At 40.4% G+C, this 17,844-nt stretch overlaps 2 protein-coding genes and 4 non-coding genes across 6 annotated transcripts; 1 reads left to right on the forward strand and 5 right to left on the reverse strand.

Moving 5' to 3' along the window:
- Positions 1-309: 309 nt before the first annotated feature.
- Positions 310-3,974, reverse strand: tmem275a (transmembrane protein 275a). The gene is made up of 2 exons (XM_026149861.1): positions 3,346-3,974; positions 310-2,580 (listed from the first exon to the last, which is right to left on the reverse strand). Exon 2 carries the CDS (start codon positions 2,540-2,542, stop codon positions 1,922-1,924), a length of 621 nt encoding a protein of 206 aa, XP_026005646.1. The 5' UTR covers positions 2,543-2,580; positions 3,346-3,974; the 3' UTR covers positions 310-1,921.
- A 1,514-nt stretch (positions 3,975-5,488) lies between these two features.
- On the reverse strand, positions 5,489-11,159 carry kncn (kinocilin). The gene is made up of 5 exons (XM_026148951.1): positions 10,719-11,159; positions 8,611-8,679; positions 8,443-8,514; positions 6,951-7,044; positions 5,489-5,728 (listed from the first exon to the last, which is right to left on the reverse strand). Exons 1-5 carry the CDS (start codon positions 10,864-10,866, stop codon positions 5,659-5,661), a joined length of 453 nt encoding a protein of 150 aa, XP_026004736.1. The 5' UTR covers positions 10,867-11,159; the 3' UTR covers positions 5,489-5,658.
- Positions 11,160-15,187: 4,028 nt separating this feature from the next.
- Positions 15,188-15,259, reverse strand: trnag-ucc (transfer RNA glycine (anticodon UCC)). Its single transcript has one exon. It is a non-coding gene; the product is annotated as a tRNA-Gly (tRNA).
- A 286-nt stretch (positions 15,260-15,545) lies between these two features.
- On the reverse strand, positions 15,546-15,619 carry trnai-aau (transfer RNA isoleucine (anticodon AAU)). Its single transcript has one exon. It is a non-coding gene; the product is annotated as a tRNA-Ile (tRNA).
- A 339-nt stretch (positions 15,620-15,958) lies between these two features.
- trnaw-cca (transfer RNA tryptophan (anticodon CCA)) lies at positions 15,959-16,030 on the forward strand. The gene has a single exon. It is a non-coding gene; the product is annotated as a tRNA-Trp (tRNA).
- Positions 16,031-16,313: 283 nt separating this feature from the next.
- trnap-agg (transfer RNA proline (anticodon AGG)) lies at positions 16,314-16,385 on the reverse strand. Its single transcript has one exon. It is a non-coding gene; the product is annotated as a tRNA-Pro (tRNA).
- Between the last annotated feature and the right edge of the window lie 1,459 nt (positions 16,386-17,844).

The raw sequence follows: 17,844 nt of genomic DNA on the forward strand, positions 1-17,844 counted from the left end.
ACTGAAACACTCAGTTATTCAATCAATTAGTCAACTGACAGAATTTAACCACAAAAAAAGGTAAATAACGCAAAAGCTTGCAGATTTGACCCCCTGTTCTTTACCAGCGTAATTTGGGTGTCTTCAGGCTTTGCACTGCTGCTGGGAAAAATAAAACAAGCAAGGAAACTGGGGTGGACACTCACCTCTATTTTCAAATGTGCCATAAACTTTAAAAAAAAAAACCCAATTGTTATAATTACTATATTAACAGTAATGCAGGTCATTTTTAGTGGAAGAAGACTACACAAGAAATATAAACTTGAAAAGTATTTTTTACAGAAAGAGCCTTTTTATTTATGCCTTTTAAAGAAATCACATTGGGTTAGGGTCCTTTAAATTAGAGTCTTGACAAAAATATTCTATCCTTTACATGTTTTTTTTGTTTCACATTTTCTATAGGTGCTACACAATTTAAAACACACAGACAACATTAATCATTCACATCAGGGTGTTTGCATTCCCGTAACCCATTTTCTGAGCATGCAAAATTAAGCTTGACACTCTAATTTAGCATCAGAGGCGAACTCTGAAGGAACACCAACTGGCTTTTTTTTAAAAATGTCAAACAGTGTCTGTTTGTCTGTATGTATGCAACTGCTACCTCATACAGACTTCTGAGCACATCCTGCATGCATTTATAACACAAAAAAACACAAAATCACTGAGTCTTTCTTATCAATGCTGAATAGAAATCTGGAGCCAAACAAAGGCTTTCCGCAGAAAACTGCTGTTGTGCACTTTTTTATAGCCCTCATTAGTTTGATCCTGATATCTCAGTCTAAGGCAACTTTTCCTTTCAAAGGAAATCATGGGTTGAATGTCTACTAGGCAGATTTAAACTGACATGAAGCCATCACAGTGACGGGGAACAGATGCATTTTATATAATTGGAATATCTAAACTTCTTGGCTTTCCAGTGCTGTCAATGTTAGGTCCATAGGAGGAAAACATCTCCTGTGAAATTCCTTTGTTCACATTTAGAAAAGATGCTCTTATAGCACTCTAAAAAAGTAATGAAATGCACGCTGAGTAAGAGGAGAAAGAAATCCTTGCTCCGACTGCATTAGGAACTACCGAGTAAAGCTCTGATCAACATGACCTTAAACTGATGGGGTTGCCTTCGATTAAAAGTTTAACATGTTATAAACCGCCAGATGAAAAGAGAGAAACATAATATTCACAGCATTGATGATGGTATTCGTTACATCAAACTACAGAAATAATGACTTCGAACGACACTGTATATAGTTACACCTGTATACATTGCAATTGGCTATTGTGTGGTGCAATCCCTTTGCATTTCAAGGGAATATTGCTTTGGCACATGTATGACCTATAATAGCTTACACCCCCAAAACAAGCTGAGCACTGAGCATGGCACACAAAATGCCAAATGTCATTAAATGCGTTTCCGTCCAGTTTAGCTACTGACCTTTCACGTGTAAAGTTTTCAGAAGAAATAAATAATCAGATGTTTAGTCTTTTTTGTTAGTTAGCCCTCTAAAGTCACTGCTGAGAGTTGAGGTTTCCATTAATCAGAACAAGAGTGAAAAAGAGTGTTTAAGGTTTCAGACTCTTTGACTTCTTCATGAAATCAGTTCATAATGCCCCACGTTAAAAACAAAGACCTGTAAGAAAACGACACAAGAGAGGTAGGAATTTGAATTCCGAAACCTTTGATCCACAAATACTTGCATGCTATTTACCAGTTGGCACGGCAAGAAAGTAAATAAATGAATAAATAAAAGTGTAACTTTTGACACCTTTTCACAACTAGAAATATGGCAGTACGTAAACTAGAGAATACAATCACACCCAGCAGCCCCTCTGCCCAGAAGGATATTTACACTACTAGCATAGACTAAGAGTTTCTGCCCTGCTAGATGACCACTTCTTCACGTGGTAGGTTGAGCTTCACCTCCCCTCCTGCTGCTGCGGAGGTTGAGTAGACTGCGGTGGCAGAAACACAAGACGGGCCGTTTGTCTCCATGGTGAAGAGCTTGCAAGGTCCCGGCAGGGCTGCATCAGCATCAGGAGCCTCTTTTTCTGAGCTGGATGCCTGGGATGATGCAGGGGAGGATGTGGGGCTCAGCTGCACAGCTGTAGTGTCCTGCAGCGTGTGCTCGCTGGTCTCTATTTCAAACGCTGCCCCGCCAGCCTGCCCGCCGTGTCCCATCAAGCCAGCCCCTCTGCCCCCAACCTTGGACCTTCGTGAGCTGTGTGGAGGCGGGAGTCGACTGCACACGCAACACGCTCCGAAAAAGGAAAAGGCCACCAGCAGCAGGATAGGTCCGATGATGATTGGGGGGTTGGCAGAAGGCATCAGTGTGCTGAAGGCGAATGCTCCCACCAGGGTGATGTTGAGTCCAGCCAGCATGATGCATAGGCCACAAGCACAGCAGAGTGCCGGAGAGGGCAGGCCATGAGGGCGAGACTTCCTTTTCTTCTGGGGCTCCTTTTTAGGCACAGGGGTGCCGGTGTTTCTATCAGCGATGACCATGGTTTCCCCTCCAGGCTCTCTGGCTTTCTATCTTCTATCTTTTTGTAGATACACAAAATAAAGGAAAATAAGCTTTTTTAAGTCATTACAATGGCACTGGTGTGCACATGTAGAAAAGCTCTGTCAATCAGTGAGCTTTGATCTGTCACCTCATTGCGCTGCTACACCTACAGAATACAGACATGAGAACAGATTGTAAAAAGTTGAGTGAGCAGCACTCAGGTAGTGGTCATCTATTGGTGACACCTGCATAACATGTGAAGACAGCTGGCCACTGAAATCTTCCTAAATCAATTACACTGTTTAAAAAAACAAAAAAGGATCTAAACAGCACCTGTACAACAGCCGCATGGACGGGCAATTCACTCTAGATGGCCTAAAATAAGCTCCGTAAAAAAAAAGGGAAGCATGAGCCCATTAAGAAAAATCCTCAGTGGTACTTAATAACATGTCTTTAAGATGGCATCTCTATTTATTTTCTCTTAAACTGTGTACAGTCACCGTGCAGCTGCTTCATTCATGCCACCCAAGCCACTAGAGGAAAGGCTGTGAGTGTTTAGTTGCAATCAAATGAGCCCTTTCATTCCAGCATGCACCCATTCAAGAGCAGACAGGAGACCTAAGCAGAGGGGATGTGTGAAAAATATATTTTTGTAAATATGTGTCTGTAAATGTGTGATATATCGCAGTTGGCACGTTTATAAAACGGGTTTTGCTTGAGAGGCGTTTAAATGCGCCTTTACTTCCACTGATGTTGCATTTCTGCAAAAATTAAACCATGAAAGAAGGGGCGAGACACTCACCCTTTAGGTTGATGCACTGAAGGTCTTTCCATTGTTTGATCAGCAGATTTTCACCGCGGTTACCGGTCTTCTAATTAAGGGGCGAAATAACTGAGACGCTGAAAGGGCGAATCAGCACCAAACGAACGATTTTCATCCTGTTCTCGTGGCTTCACAGTCCTGAGGGCACAAGTCATGAAAGCCCTTCAATCACTGGCTCAAGCAAACACGCACAGACACACATACACGCGCACACACGATTCAAGGCGACCGACAAGATAAAATCCGAGAGTGGAAAAAAAGAAGAAGAAGAAACAGGCAGAAGATCACTTAGGTGAAATGGCATTTCTTAGGAGCAGACACACCGCGCGCTGCTGCTCCAGATGTGGACCGAGCAGCACGTAACACCTGACAGGTCAGCCCGAACCGGAAATGGTGTTCCAGACATCTCTGTCTGTGTGAAGCTGTCATATTTTCATTCATTCATATCTGAACTGAGCATATTCCCTCCGTCGCCGGACCGCTGGATGCGAAGCTCGTTCCCGAGCCACCCCTGTGTGCGCGAGCGAGTGTGCAAGTGGAGGAGGGAGTGATGAAGGTGAAAGCTGTTGCTCTCTGCCTTCAGCCCACACCGCAATGTTGCTGATTCTTGAAAAAGGCAAAGGATTTTAATTTATTCCACAGCTCTCTCGAATATAAAAATGTTTTATCTAAAATTATTATTTATTTATGCTGTGTATTATTTTATAATATAATTCAATATGAATATTTTTCTGTTAAAATATTTATTTATTTAATATTATAATTTAATAGAATAGAATTTAATATTATAATTTAATAGAAAAATAGAAAAAATATTATATTCATTCATTTTGTATTATTTTATGTAGCTATTTATTATTTTACTATAATTCAATAAGAATATTTTTCTATTAAAATATTTATTTATTTGTTTATCTATTATTTTATATTATAATTTAATAGGCAAAAATATTGTATTTCTTTACGTGACTATTTGTTATTGTATATTATTTATATGAATATTTTCTATTAAAATATTTACTTGTTTATTCATTTTGATCTTTTTTTGATCATGTAGCTCATGATGATGATAATGATCCAGTGTCTACATTGTTGGCTATCAGCTAAATTAACTGGTAATAAATCGAGGATAGCTATTATTAGACCAACTTTTGGCTTGCTGTGGTAAAAGATGAGTCATCAAAACTCAAAAGGGTCACGACCTTTGCAGTAAGTCAGCTAGTTTGCAGCTACTGAATCTATACATGACCGCAAAAGTGTGTTAGTAACAAAACAGTCCTTTAAATGTTTTAAAAGGGTTTAAACCTTCTTGTTGCCACCCAGGTTATTTACTTATCTTGTAAAATATGGACTATATTTGTATATGCAGTTCATTACGTGCTCCTCCACTGTCTAACTCCCAGACACAGGGGGATTGTGGTGTTGTGATTTGAGGTTTGACAATCAAGCTGCACCGCAGACTCCTCGGGGCTCCTGTTGTGCACAGCTCATGAACACAGCTCGGCATTATTCAGCCTCACAGCACGTTACACTTTTTTTGTTGCGCTTTCTGCCGGTGCTGTCCTGAATATCAATGTATTACGTTTCACTGCGGAGGGGGTGGGTGGGTCGCAGGTCACTGTGTGCACGCCATGGATGTTGCCACGTGTGTGTATGTGCATTCATTTATTTGTGTGTGTGCTACTCATGGAAATCACATGCAGGGGAATTGAATAATATCCAAAACCCATCATCGCTTAATGACTGTCATAATTTTATAATTGGTGGCATAGAGCATTGTACCATGATTAGAGGAGCTGCACAGGAGTTGGACTATTGGGCCTAATTTGCTTCACTCAGTGTCAGGATGTAAAATAGAAAAAAAACTCCACTAATGATCACAATCTCTGGATGTTTATTAGATGACATGCTGTTTTATATATATATATATATATATATATATATATATATATATATATATATATATATATATATATATCTATATATATATCTATATATATATATATATATATATATCTATATATATATATATCTATATATATATATATATATATATATATATATATATATAATGAGGTGATCTCAGCTAACATGATGAGCTGATATCACATATGAACAGGAAAACGAGATTTATAAAGATCTACACAGCAGAGAGATTTACACAGCAGTACTTTTTTGTACTAAGTGTGAAGGAAGATCAATACAGAAAAATTAAACTTCTTCTGCAGAAGTTGCAACCTTCTGCATCCGGCTTCCTTCACATGGAGCGGCCAGTCTTGCTACGTGATGACCTCATGGCAGATCTTGATCTGAAGGCTTTAGTTTCCGTCTCGATAAGACATCCGGCATGTCCGCAGAAGTCCTGCAAAAGACAGACGGATCAGTCATGAGGGAGGCTTGCGTTGTGTTCGCTGAACTAAAACCTTTTCCTTGATATAACTGAGATTTTAGATGATCTGCACTACGTAATTCCTCATCTGTTAAATAACTGAGCCAAACAGTGCATCAGTGTGTTATCTGGTTTGTTTTTCTTGTTTAAATGAGACTATAGTGCTGAAGTGTGACTTCAGTTGTCTGTCTTTCAAGATGCTACACATTGAAAAGTACTCTCTTTCACAAATGTCAGTGAAGACCTGAAAAACTGCTTCGTTTTGAAGGTCAGTGCAGACTCTGCTGTCTGTTTGTTGTCACACAGGACAGCGCATGAAATGCATGATGACATGATTGAAATATATGTGGTAGCGCCATTGCCATAGTAACAAAATTAAAAGTGAGTGACTTTGAAAAGGAGGTGATACTTGGTAATGTTCACTTTCAAAAGCCCCCCATTCTCCTCTAAATTGCTTGTAGTCAGCCAACAAAAAGCCCCACGTCATTATGTAAGGCGTTTTGTTGATTCTTTTCTTGACAGTTTGGCTATGGTTTAAAAAAAAATGTCTTTAACTCTCAGAAATAATAAAGGTAACCCTTACCTGTCTGGATAAACCTAGTTAGAAAGTCATTCAAATGGAAAAGTAGAGACTGAAGTGCTGAAAGGAAGTCAACATTCTCTAAGTAGCGCATGTCATCAGTGAGACTGTCACATAGTAACATTTCAGTGTTTTTTCTCGATCTTACTTTAACACCTTAGTGTTTATATTATAATTTTTAAAAATAGCAAACAGTTAATTAATATAAGGCATAAAGAGCAACAAGAACTACCAATCGGGCGACACAGCAGATCTGTACATATCAAGATTCTGAGTAAAGCCCACGATAGTACTGCATGTGAGATATACTGCACTACTATGGAGCTGCTGGCTTGTGTATTATCACAGCTCTCAAAGGTTTTTGTAGTTTTTCCAAGATCCATTCATGCCCAGATTAGATTCTTATAAGTCTATCAACATGCTGACTAGTTTCTGCAAAATGTGATTCATACTGCAAAGCTTAGGAAATTAAAAGTACTCTTATATCCAGGAAACATAGCATTACAGTCACAGGAACTATATTACAGATAAGGTATATTGAAATGCCTTTCTGCTGTACTGTGGTACCATTCACATCCCTATTTTGATCATGTATAATTATCAAAGGAGACAGACCCCTCATCCGGGTTGGCTTCAGCTATTGTTCCAGCCTCCACAAAGGTTCCCATACGACTCTTAGACCGTTCCAGATTAATCTGACTGTGAGTCCCTGGCAAGACAACAAGAGAGCATGGAAGCATTAAGTGTAACAGTACATGTTTAACTAGCATGTGAAACAATGAGCACTAGATCATACTGAGAAGGGTTATACAGAGGGGAAAACACTTATTTGGATTGTATAGTCACATATATGTATATAACATGGGCCTTAACAATTAAGGCAGATAGTTTTAAATGAACGCTTAGCTTAAACTAAAAAGATAATAACAGATACAGGTGTGGTTAAAAGTTTACATACAATCATTCATTCCTCATGGGCATGAATATCATGGTAGTTTGGGCTTTTAATGATTTCTTTGAATTGTTCTTTTTCCAGATTGGAATGATTGTACAGCGTACATGTACTTTTCCGTCGAGCTTGAAGTTGACGATTTTGGACCCGGGGCTTCTTTCTTGGTCACCACTCTCTCAGTCCATGTTCTCGTAACACTCACTTCACTGAACAGTAACACTGGTGTTCCAGCAGTTTCCAGTTCCAATGTTGACACATCCGAATAACTTGCATTTATGAAAATTGCTTGAACTGATTATGTTGGAATCTGTGGTTGTCTAGAAATCACTCCAAGAGACCTTTTCAACTTGTGTAAATCTACAATTCTCCTTCTTAGATCTTCACGGAGTCCTTTGGACTTTGGAGTGAGTGCTATCAAACAAAAAAATTTTAAGCTGGCAAAGATGATCGTGATCGCGATGACTACTGAGAAGTAAACGGACCTTGGCCTTGTCAAGTTAAAAGACAGTGCGCATGTAAACCTATGATCATAAGTGTAGGTATAAGCAGCTCATCTAAGTGCAAGAATATAGCTTCAGAGAGGGAATTTTAGGACGGGAATGCAGGCACTCCTGAATATTTCTGTGATTTTGACCTTCACATATGATTTCAATAAGTTTTAATATGCAACATTTAACTCAAACTGATAAAACGAAACAAAAACACATAATTTGCAAATGTTTCACTCAGTCTGGTAATAGTTTCCATGTTTGAAGTCAGCATGTCAAAAACATGAACCTACTTTCACTGGAGCACAAACATGCACAGATGCACAGTTGGCTGCACAGCGCAAAAACTGTATGCAGACAAATGTTTCCCCTGGCTCATATTTGTTAACAATTAAGTGAAAAAAAAGCAGTTAGGAAAGAAGGAAATTATATTATTTTTTTTAAGCGCACTCAGTGAGACATTAGACAGATGGCTGAAGCGCTCTCTCTGATAACAGCCTGAGCACAACATCTGCCTCGCTGCTGTCAACTGCAGTGTTTCTACAGGTGTCTGAGTTTTTATCAAACAAATAAGGCGCATAGACTCAATGCAGATCAGTATCAAGTGCCTTTGAGTGTTATACGATAGCATTATTAACTCACTGGCTCGCTCCTTCATTTCACCCACCTTCTCGTCTCAGTGTCTCAACTGGCTGATCAGGAGCAGGATTGGCAGGCGCGGGGTGCACTCTGAAGTTCGCTGAGGATTTTAGCCAAAATGCCTTTTATTGTTATCGTGAACACACTTACAAATAATAGCATCGAAAAATATACAGGTATATATCAAACTGCTTACCAAAGGATGGAAGGATGTGGTTGACGTTCAGCCAAGCTTTTATGAAGGGGTAGATTGCTATTAGCAGGCCTGGAAAGCATAACAGTCCAATAAATTTATTAATTAAGGCCTGGCTTTACTCTAGTTCCCTTATGGTTGAAAAGCAGCAGATTTACTGCAGTGTTAGTGCAGATAACTGTCACCACGAGAGAGGAAAGCATTTGGTGCTGCAGATGCAATGAGAAGCCTCATTAAAAATGGGCATAAATTGTAATAGTGTATTAAAAAATACAAATTCAATCACCTGCATGGACTAATTCACACCAATCAGTGTAATTTATTTTGTTCAGTTGTTTGAAATGCAATCTCACTGCCTCCTGCTCCCGTGAGCCTTAACGGCTCATAAAAATAACAGTTTTTAATAGAAGTTTCCATACTTGGAGACTTTGCGGAGAAACAATAAGGCTGTTTGATGAAATATCTATTCCCAAACTGAAATCCACTCGACAAAGCCTTCAGATTATTCTCAGTGCAGCAGCTACAGTGTGCGATGTTTCGTTCAGTTCGACTCAAAGTACAAAGTAATATCTGAACCGCTGGGCTCGTGTGCCTCTCTGTGGCACTGTGCTTCAATTCAAACGTTATTGATTTCCCTCTATAAGCCAGAAGATCTGGCATTACACCCCCGGCAAGTCCTGAGGGTGGCTGTGATGCATGTTTGTGCTTAAAATGTCATGAAACTGCGGAAGGAGTAAAAACAATCTGCTGAGAACACTCTGTTCATACTCATTAGTCAGCCTATGTGTTGGAGGCAGCATCGCAGCACACAAGCCCCAAAACACATAATTAGATGCTACTCAGCTGCACAAATGCTGCCAAAGCGAATGTTTCTGTCAAGCGGCTGTGCGCAGTGTTGATTTGTCAGATTCTTAGTGCACATTACAAAGTCAAATTAGTTACTGAAAGATGATCAACTCATCAGAGAGGATGTTTTTTGCGTTAACTATGCATGCACTCTGATGCCATCGTCCTGTGATTGAAAACCCTGCCCTTTTGCTCCTTCTCTCCAGGAAACCGGTAAAGACACTCCTTTATCTTGGCAGCCCAGTTCCTCTGGCTATCAGCTGGCTCCAGTTACAGCGCTGTATCAAATGAATGAGGGATGGAAAACTGACACTGACCGCTGATCTTTCACCTGAGTTTTTGACATTTCATTTAAAATAGATATTCCAGCGAGATATAAATGTGCGCTCCCTCACTTTTTTGGCCTTCTTGAATTGGATTTTTAGTGAATTAACAAATTAACTCACTCACAAAGAAATGCACTGTGTAATAATCTCTCCGGTGACGCACCATAATGTTTAGATACAACTATTACCTAAAACCTTCTGTTTAACCTCTTAATATACAACGTATCACTGGTAAACCCTCCCGGGCCAGGGTTGAATTTTATTTTAGCTACATGCTACATGTTAAATCAGAAAACTGTCTGAAATGTTGCATTTTAAATTTTGGCACTACAGTTTTTCTTTTAACGGCTTTTCCCACTTGAGCCTCTTGGCCAATATATTGATTGGACTCTACCCCTAACACCACATGGGTCACCAGATGACCAGGTGGCTGTTAAAAGGTTAAAAAAAATGTGAAAGCCACAGAAATAGAGCATAATAAAATACACTGTGTGGTAATAGCAGAAGTTTTAGCATCAAAAACTGCTTAAAGTACCTGAAGTAAAACTACTAATTTTGCAAAACCTTAGCCAATATTATTGTATTAATAATGTGTATTAATATGTATCAAATGATGTGTATAATATGTTATTCTGGGGGGCACAGAGAAGGCCAAACATATCATATGGGCTCTCTCAAAAGTGTGTAGTTGGACATCACACGGACTTTGTACTCAGTTATAAATTTCTTGCATGAACCTCTGTTGTATGAAAGTTCAGGGCTGCAGTGCATGAGAGACAACAGATCTGTCATGACCTCCTGAAAAATGTCATAAGTTAAAAGTTACACACAGCAATAGCAAAAAGCAGGTTTAATAAACAAATGTAATCCAAATATCCAGAATCGGCTTATTACCCTCCCTATAACTGCATCACCTATAAAATCTTAAGACACACTCACCGAGGCCCCCCGCTCCCAGGAAGATACCTCCGACTGCATCAGCATCGCATTCCCTGGATACCCCAATGATGATGCAGCCCGCCACAATGCTGAGCAGGGCTGAGCCTACCCGTAGCCCGTGGTACTCTCCGGTGCTGACAGGGTTCATTCAGCACGTGGATGCTCCCCGCCTGCTCCCCCCACCACATGCACTGTGGAGCCCCGACACTGTGCTCTGCTTTAACTTGGGCCCTCAACTTTAATGTCCCCGAGCCTCACCCCGCTTCGTCTTTCACTCTCAATGATGCAGAAACACTTTCTCTAGTTAAGCCTCAGTCACTATATTCTGTTTCTTAAGATACCTCATGCATCTTTAAAGATAGAGCTCTGGTTTCCATTGACATAGAAAATTAGAAAACTAGTGGCTCTGACTCTTTTGACTGTGAAACCCATGCTACAAATCTGATCATAGTCCTCCGGCATCAAGTATCAGGGCTGCAGCAAATACCCTAATTGCAATTCTCAAACTGTTAACAAGTCTTGTAGAGTTGCAATATGCTGAAACTTAAAGGCGAGGTATGGCAGCATGACTACAAAGGCAGCACAGAGGAAACTGTGACAGAGAGACAGTTAGATTACGCTACTTTTCTGATTTGCCTGTGAGCTTGAAGGGAATGTGTAATGAAAGGTTCAGAGAGTTCTCCATGTGGTGGGGGCCTGAAGCCATCCACAAAGGCATGCAGTTGCCATAGGAATAGCATATCCATGGCAACGGGGGAGGAAGGGTGGGTAGGGGGTTAGAAGGATTAACACCGGTGAGTAGGGTAACAAATGAGCATACTGGGTGGAAGAGAAACTGTGACACATTTACTGTTAAGAAAGTAAACTCCATCTTTTCTGGATGATTGCATGTATTTTTAATCAATGCTGGTAATGCGGGTCCTATGTGTGTGTGTGTGTGTGTGTGTGTTAGTGACACAGCAATTAATGGCTGACAATAATGACTCTTGACAGCCTTTGTGGCATGTCAACCTTTAAAATCAAGCTAACTTGCAAGGGGCTGCAAATCCCCAGGAGTGAACCAGCCTTCCAAAGAGATTTATCAAGTCCTTTGGGGTCATCCGTCCCCCAGCAGACCAGAACATAAAAATGCCACATTACACCAGAGACTCATGAAACATCCCCATCATGGTGTCGCAGAAAGTGAAGGAGCAGTTCTGAAGGACAGAGATGTAGTTTCTGCTCAAGGTATTTGTTTTTTCTTGCTGTCCCCCAGCAGAAAGAGAAGCACTAGAAGTCCTGAACCTCCTGATGTTTACAGATTCTGATGGGCTAACAAACTGAATAATAATACAGAGTCCTGTATACATCTGATCATTCATTAGGGAAAATAACCACAATTGTCCATGTATTTCTTTTCTGATTATACAATTCACAGAGAGGTTGGAGTCAACTGAGCTCTTAGAGGGTGCAAGGCCATACACTATGGACAGTGCTGGGGAGTAACGGAATACATGTACCACCGTTATGTATTTAAAATACAAAATATGAGTAACTGTATTCCGTTACAGTTACCGTTTAAAAAGGTGGTGTTCAGAATACAGTTACTTTGTTGAAATAAAGGGATTACATGGTGGTCTTTTCCTGTTTCATATGTCAGGCTATGCCCTCGCTATTTTTTGTAATTCCATGCTGGCAGTGTTGGGAAGGTTACTTTTAAAATGTATTCCATTACAGAATACAGAATACATGCCCTAAAATGTATTCTGTAACGTATTCCGTTACGTTACTCAATGAGAGTAACGTATTCTGAATACTTTTGATTACTTAACATATTATCATGCATTTTACAACTACGTGAATGTACTATTGTTGTGTGATTTATTACTATTACTGAAGGTCCGCGGCTCCGAACCGTAGTAAAGGGACCTCTGACTAATACAGTTCCGTGTCGGGCTCGTAGCCGAAAAATTGTTTTACTTTGTTGTGTGGGTCAACTCTGCTTGCGAGAGACAGAGAGAGGCATTGAAAGGCTGCTCCAACGGAACTTATTGTTTCAGAGGAAAACACCAACAAAGCAAGTTTTAATAGCTTACTTACAACTGGGCTTGTCAGGCACTCTTCTTGGCTGCAGTGGTTATTATTATATTTACAATTTTCCAGCTCCCGTTTTTGCTCGATGACAACTTGTACTTTTCGACTCTCCTTTTTCTCCCTCCCTCGCTCACAGACACATAACCAGTCCATTCTCCCTGCAGCACGGACTACACTGCCCATGAAGCTACATTCTGCATTCTGCCTATTAGCTTAGCACAACAACAACAACAAAAAAGCGCTCTCTCACCCAGGAAACACGCAGAGCGTCGCCCTGTAACCATGGCAACCGTAACGCTGCCGCCTGGAACAACAGAACGTAGCTGTCAAACAAAACCGAAACAGTCCTGACCCGCCACAATATGAAACAGGAAAGTACCGCCGTGTAATCCACAAAGTAACTGTATTCTAAATACCACCTTTTTAAATGGTACGTGTAACGGAATACAGTTACTCATATTTTGTATTTTAAATACTTAACGGCGGTACATGTATTCCGTTACTCCCCAACACTGCATGCTGGTGGAAACCCAAACAAAACACGCATTAAGAGGCTCAAATGCCAGGCACTCTTTTTGGCTGCAGTGGTTATTATTATATTTACATGCTTCCAGCTCCCGTTTCTGCTCGTTGACAGCTTGTACTTTTCCACTCTCCTTTTTCTCCCTCCCTCAGGCTCACAGACACATAACGGGTATGGCAGTCCATTGCGGGTGACCGTGGCTCAGGGGGTTGGGAGGCGTATCTGTAACCGGAAGGTCGCCAGTTCGATCACCGGGCTCTCTGTCCTAGTCGTTGTGTCCTTGGGCAAGACACTTTACCCTACCGCCTACTGGTGTTCGCCAGAGGGGCCGATGGCGTGATATGGCAGCCTCGCTTCTGTCAGTCTGCCCCAAGCTACAACCATAGCTTGCCTCCACCAGTGTGTGAGAGTGAATGAATAGTGGCATTGTAAAGCGCTCTAGGTGCCTTGAAAAGCGCTATATAAATCCAATCCATCGTTCTACACTGCCCATGAGGCTACATTCTTTAAGGCGATGCCTGTAACACTCTGCCTGTTGCCTTCATTTTAAAAAATATTTCTTCACGTCATTATGAGACACGAGATTGAGACACAGGCATTTGAGCCTCTTAATGTGTGTTTTGTTTGGGTTTCCACCAGCATGCAGTGTTGGGGAGTAACGGAATACATGTACCGCCGTTACGTATTTAAAATACATAATATGAGTAACTGTATTCTGTTACAGGTACCGTTTAAAAAGGTGGTATTTAGAATACAGTTACTTTGTGGATTACACGGCGGTACTTTCCTGTTTCATATTGTGGCGGGTCAGGACTGTTTCGGTTTTGTTTGACAGCTACATTCTGTAGTTCCAGGCGGCAGCGTTGCGGTTGCCATGGTTACAGGGTGACGCTCTCGCTCTGCGTGTTTCCTGGGTGAGAGAGCGCGTTATGTTATGTGTCTGTGAGCGCGAGGAGGGAGAAAAAGGAGAGTCGAAAAGTACAAGTTGTCATCGAGCAAAAACGGGAGCTGGAAACATGTAAATATAATAATAACCACTGCAGCCAAGAAGAGTGCCTGACGAGCCCAGTTGTAAGTAAGCTATTAAAACTCGACTGTACGCTGTGTTCCTGTTTTCCTCCGAAACAATAAGTTCCGCTGGAGCAGCCTTTCAACTCCTCTCTCTGTCTCTTGCTAGCAAAGTTGACCGTATTAGCCAGAGGTGTCTTTACTACGGTTCTGAGCCTCGGAATAATTTTCTATATGAGATCGTTGCAAAAAGCGCAGCCTTACCTATTGTCCACCCTACTGTTACTCATTTTATATTAAGATTTAAAATGTAGTTGGTATTGGTATGGCGAGTAACCTTCAGTAATAGTAATAAATCACACAGCAATAGTACATTCATGTAGTTGTAAAGAAGCATGATAATATATTAAGTAATCCAAAGTATTCAGAATATGTCACTCTCATTGAGTAACGTAACGGAATACGTTACAAAATACATTTTGGGGCATGTATTCTGTAGTGGAATACATTTTAAAAGTAACCTTCCCAACACTGACCATGAACAATGTTGCCCTTTTATCTATCACAGGGCTAACACAGGGAGACAGATAAACCATTCATGGTCATATTGACACGTCAGCTAACCTAACCCATGCACTGTGGGAGGAAACCGGAGTAAATCCACACAAGCTTTCACACAAGAGAGCATGCAAACTCCACACAGAAAGGAACAGCCAGCTAGATGAGTCACACCCAGACTGTCATATGTGTTATATGAATGTTAACATATGCACATGCAGTAACAACATTACGATAACAGTTTCAACTACTGTATTTTTATGGATTTGGAAGAAATTTATTTTAAAAAAAAAGAAAGAAAATAGCCTGCGTTGGCCGGGAATCGAACCCGGGTCAACTGCTTGGAAGGCAGCTATGCTAACCACTATACCACCAACGCCTCCTTAGAGGAAGGCTACTCAAATTCACTTCAATCCATATTGATTTATATGAACTATATGTATGTTTATATTTTATATGTACTGCATATTATGGCTTTTCGTAGTCTGTCTACAAATATTTGCCGTTCTAGAAGTGTCTATATTTGGCCATAACATGGGGCTATTTTATTCTATTTTTTCGCCGAACCAAATACATCCATACTGCTGACACGGCTTGTTTTCACACCGTAATAAAATCGAGCAGCAAAATAATTTTCCCAAAGAAGGGAGAAAAAAACGCAACTGTGGCCCGTACGGGGATCGAACCCGCGACCTTGGCGTTATTAGCACCACGCTCTAACCAACTGAGCTAACCGGCCACTTACCAAAGATACAGTGGTACACTATATATACTATATACAAATGACTAATGGCTGGGCCCACAATACAATACCAGTGTGGACAGCCAGCCCCAAGGTTTTTACTGTCTTACTTAAAAACAGGCCTTCTGATTAGGACTTATTACGGAAGAGGATTAGGGCCACTGGAAAAAAAAAGTGGGCACTCTTTCTTTTCCAGAATTCTGAGATTAAAGTCAGAATTTTCACATTTCGACGTTTTTCATAAAATATCACTTAGTGACACAAGCTAAAGACCATATGTAGCCACAGCACAGCATGCCCACCTTTATGATAGGCATATACAAGGTTTATGCCACAGACCTCGTGGCGCAACGGTAGCGCGTCTGACTCCAGATCAGAAGGTTGCGTGTTCAAATCACGTCGGGGTCAAACCTTTTTTTTGTTCCACAGTAAAACGCACGCTTAAATTGTAATCTTCTGTCTTACAAGTTGCTACTTACCGCGTTTGCACGCGTGGTAAATATGAATACAGTTTTTTTATCGACATTAGATTGAGTGCTGCAGCGGTGAAGATTCTCACTCTGAAGAAGCTTTGTCTTATAATCCTAAATATCATCGCATTTGCATTTAATTACGTATCTGCGAAAGCGATGTTGGCAACGTTAACAAGGAGAATTATTAATAGCAATTCAAAATAACAAAGTAAAACGGTGGGCTCGTCCGGGATTTGAACCCGGGACCTCTCGCACCCTAAGCGAGAATCATACCCCTAGACCAACGAGCCAGCTCGAAAAGCAGCATCGTCGTAATCCAACAAAACCAACAACAGGTCCTGAGCTCACGATTAGTAGTAGTTTAAAAATTAAAAATCTTTATGTTACGTGTAACTGCAGTTGTTTTTGTTAGCTATAGATCTCTACATGAGTTGGTAAAAATAAAGCAAACAAACAAATAACAAACTGTCGTTATTGTTCGGCCGACTGGCTAGTAAAAATGGATACAGAAAGTGTAATGCTAGGGCCACGGGAGGATTCATCTCAATACAGATAAGTAAGGCTCATTAAAAAGTGTTTACCAGTCCGACTAACTTTACCTGATTTATTTTACCTCGAAGTTTTTGCAAGCAGCTGGCTCATACTCTTACATAAACTTTATAATTACTCAGCACCACATGCATTTCGGGTCTTGGGGTGGAGAAATCCGTGCATTGAATCCAAAAAGGAAAATCACATACCTAAATCCACCATGCTATTTTGCCCTGCAGGGTCGACAGCGCCAATATTAACACTCACTGGTCTCACTTGGCTAAGCACTAGCCTGCATTAACCAGTGACCAGGCCTACTGGTATAACCTGTTAGTTAAGCATTATGTAAGAGTGACACATCAATGCTGAACTGAATGTAAGTGAACTGAATTGTTTATTGTCTAAGGAGTCTTGGATACCATATTCAGCCTTGCACTGTAAAATGTGGTAGTTCTCAAAGCTGACCAAAAAAAGGAACCTTGTCTGGCTGTGTCACCTTTGTCATGACTGTGTTACAACTCTGAGTTGGAGGACCACAAAGCAAATTTGGCCTTTACTGAACCCCTCATTTCACTCTCTCTAGCTCTCTGTTTAGAGTGTCAACTCCAAATTTTTGAGAAGTACCTTTTTATACATGGGGATACAATTAAACACAAGTTACCTCAAGCAGCCAACAATAATAACATATTTTAACACAGCTGTATATAGCAAGATGTGCCTTCTCTCTTATTGTGCTTTAGTGGTGCCTTTCCAAAAACAAAACAATGAAAAGTTTGTTTGTTTTGTTGTGTTAACTAATTATTGTGGAAGGTAACACAAGCAGGTATTTAATAGGCATTAAAATGTTTGATTATATTCAGTGCTGCCATCTTCGATTGCTAAATTGGTTTATCTGCTTCTCTGACTTTCGAAATCAGATAAAAATTCCAACTGCGAACTCGGAAAAACTCGAAATTTCTGACTAACTAACCGACCTAACGTGTCGGTAGTGATATCAGTAATACTGGGCCTGTACTTACTTAATATGGGATCATATCAAAAACAGCGCTATTTTCCTATCATTCTACAAATTAATAAAGAAAACAGAAATCAAAATGTTAAGGGCTGTTTTAATGGCATTTATAGTATTCCAGTACAGTTGTATTTATTTATGGCAGTAGTCTATACAATTATTGCTGTACAGTGAGCCATTTATACATGTTTCGTATATGGTGTTAC

This window comes from Astatotilapia calliptera, chromosome 18, assembly GCF_900246225.1.
Source record: "Astatotilapia calliptera chromosome 18, fAstCal1.2, whole genome shotgun sequence".
Classification (NCBI taxonomy): Eukaryota; Metazoa; Chordata; class Actinopteri; order Cichliformes; family Cichlidae; genus Astatotilapia; species Astatotilapia calliptera.

Bases quoted from the DNA above. Each gene is read 5' to 3' on its own strand.
- kncn (XM_026148951.1), bottom strand. From the start codon at position 10,866: ATGAACCCTGTCAGCACCGGAGAGTACCACGGGCTACGGGTAGGCTCA. The intron at 8,515-8,610 runs GTAAGCAGTTTG...TAAAATCCTCAG, and splicing joins CCACATCCTTCCATCCTTTG to CGAACTTCAGAGTGCACCCC. The intron at 7,045-8,442 runs GTGGGTGAAATG...TTGTCTTGCCAG, and splicing joins TGAGACACTGAGACGAGAAG to GGACTCACAGTCAGATTAAT.
- tmem275a (XM_026149861.1), bottom strand. From the start codon at position 2,542: ATGGTCATCGCTGATAGAAACACCGGCACCCCTGTGCCTAAAAAGGAG.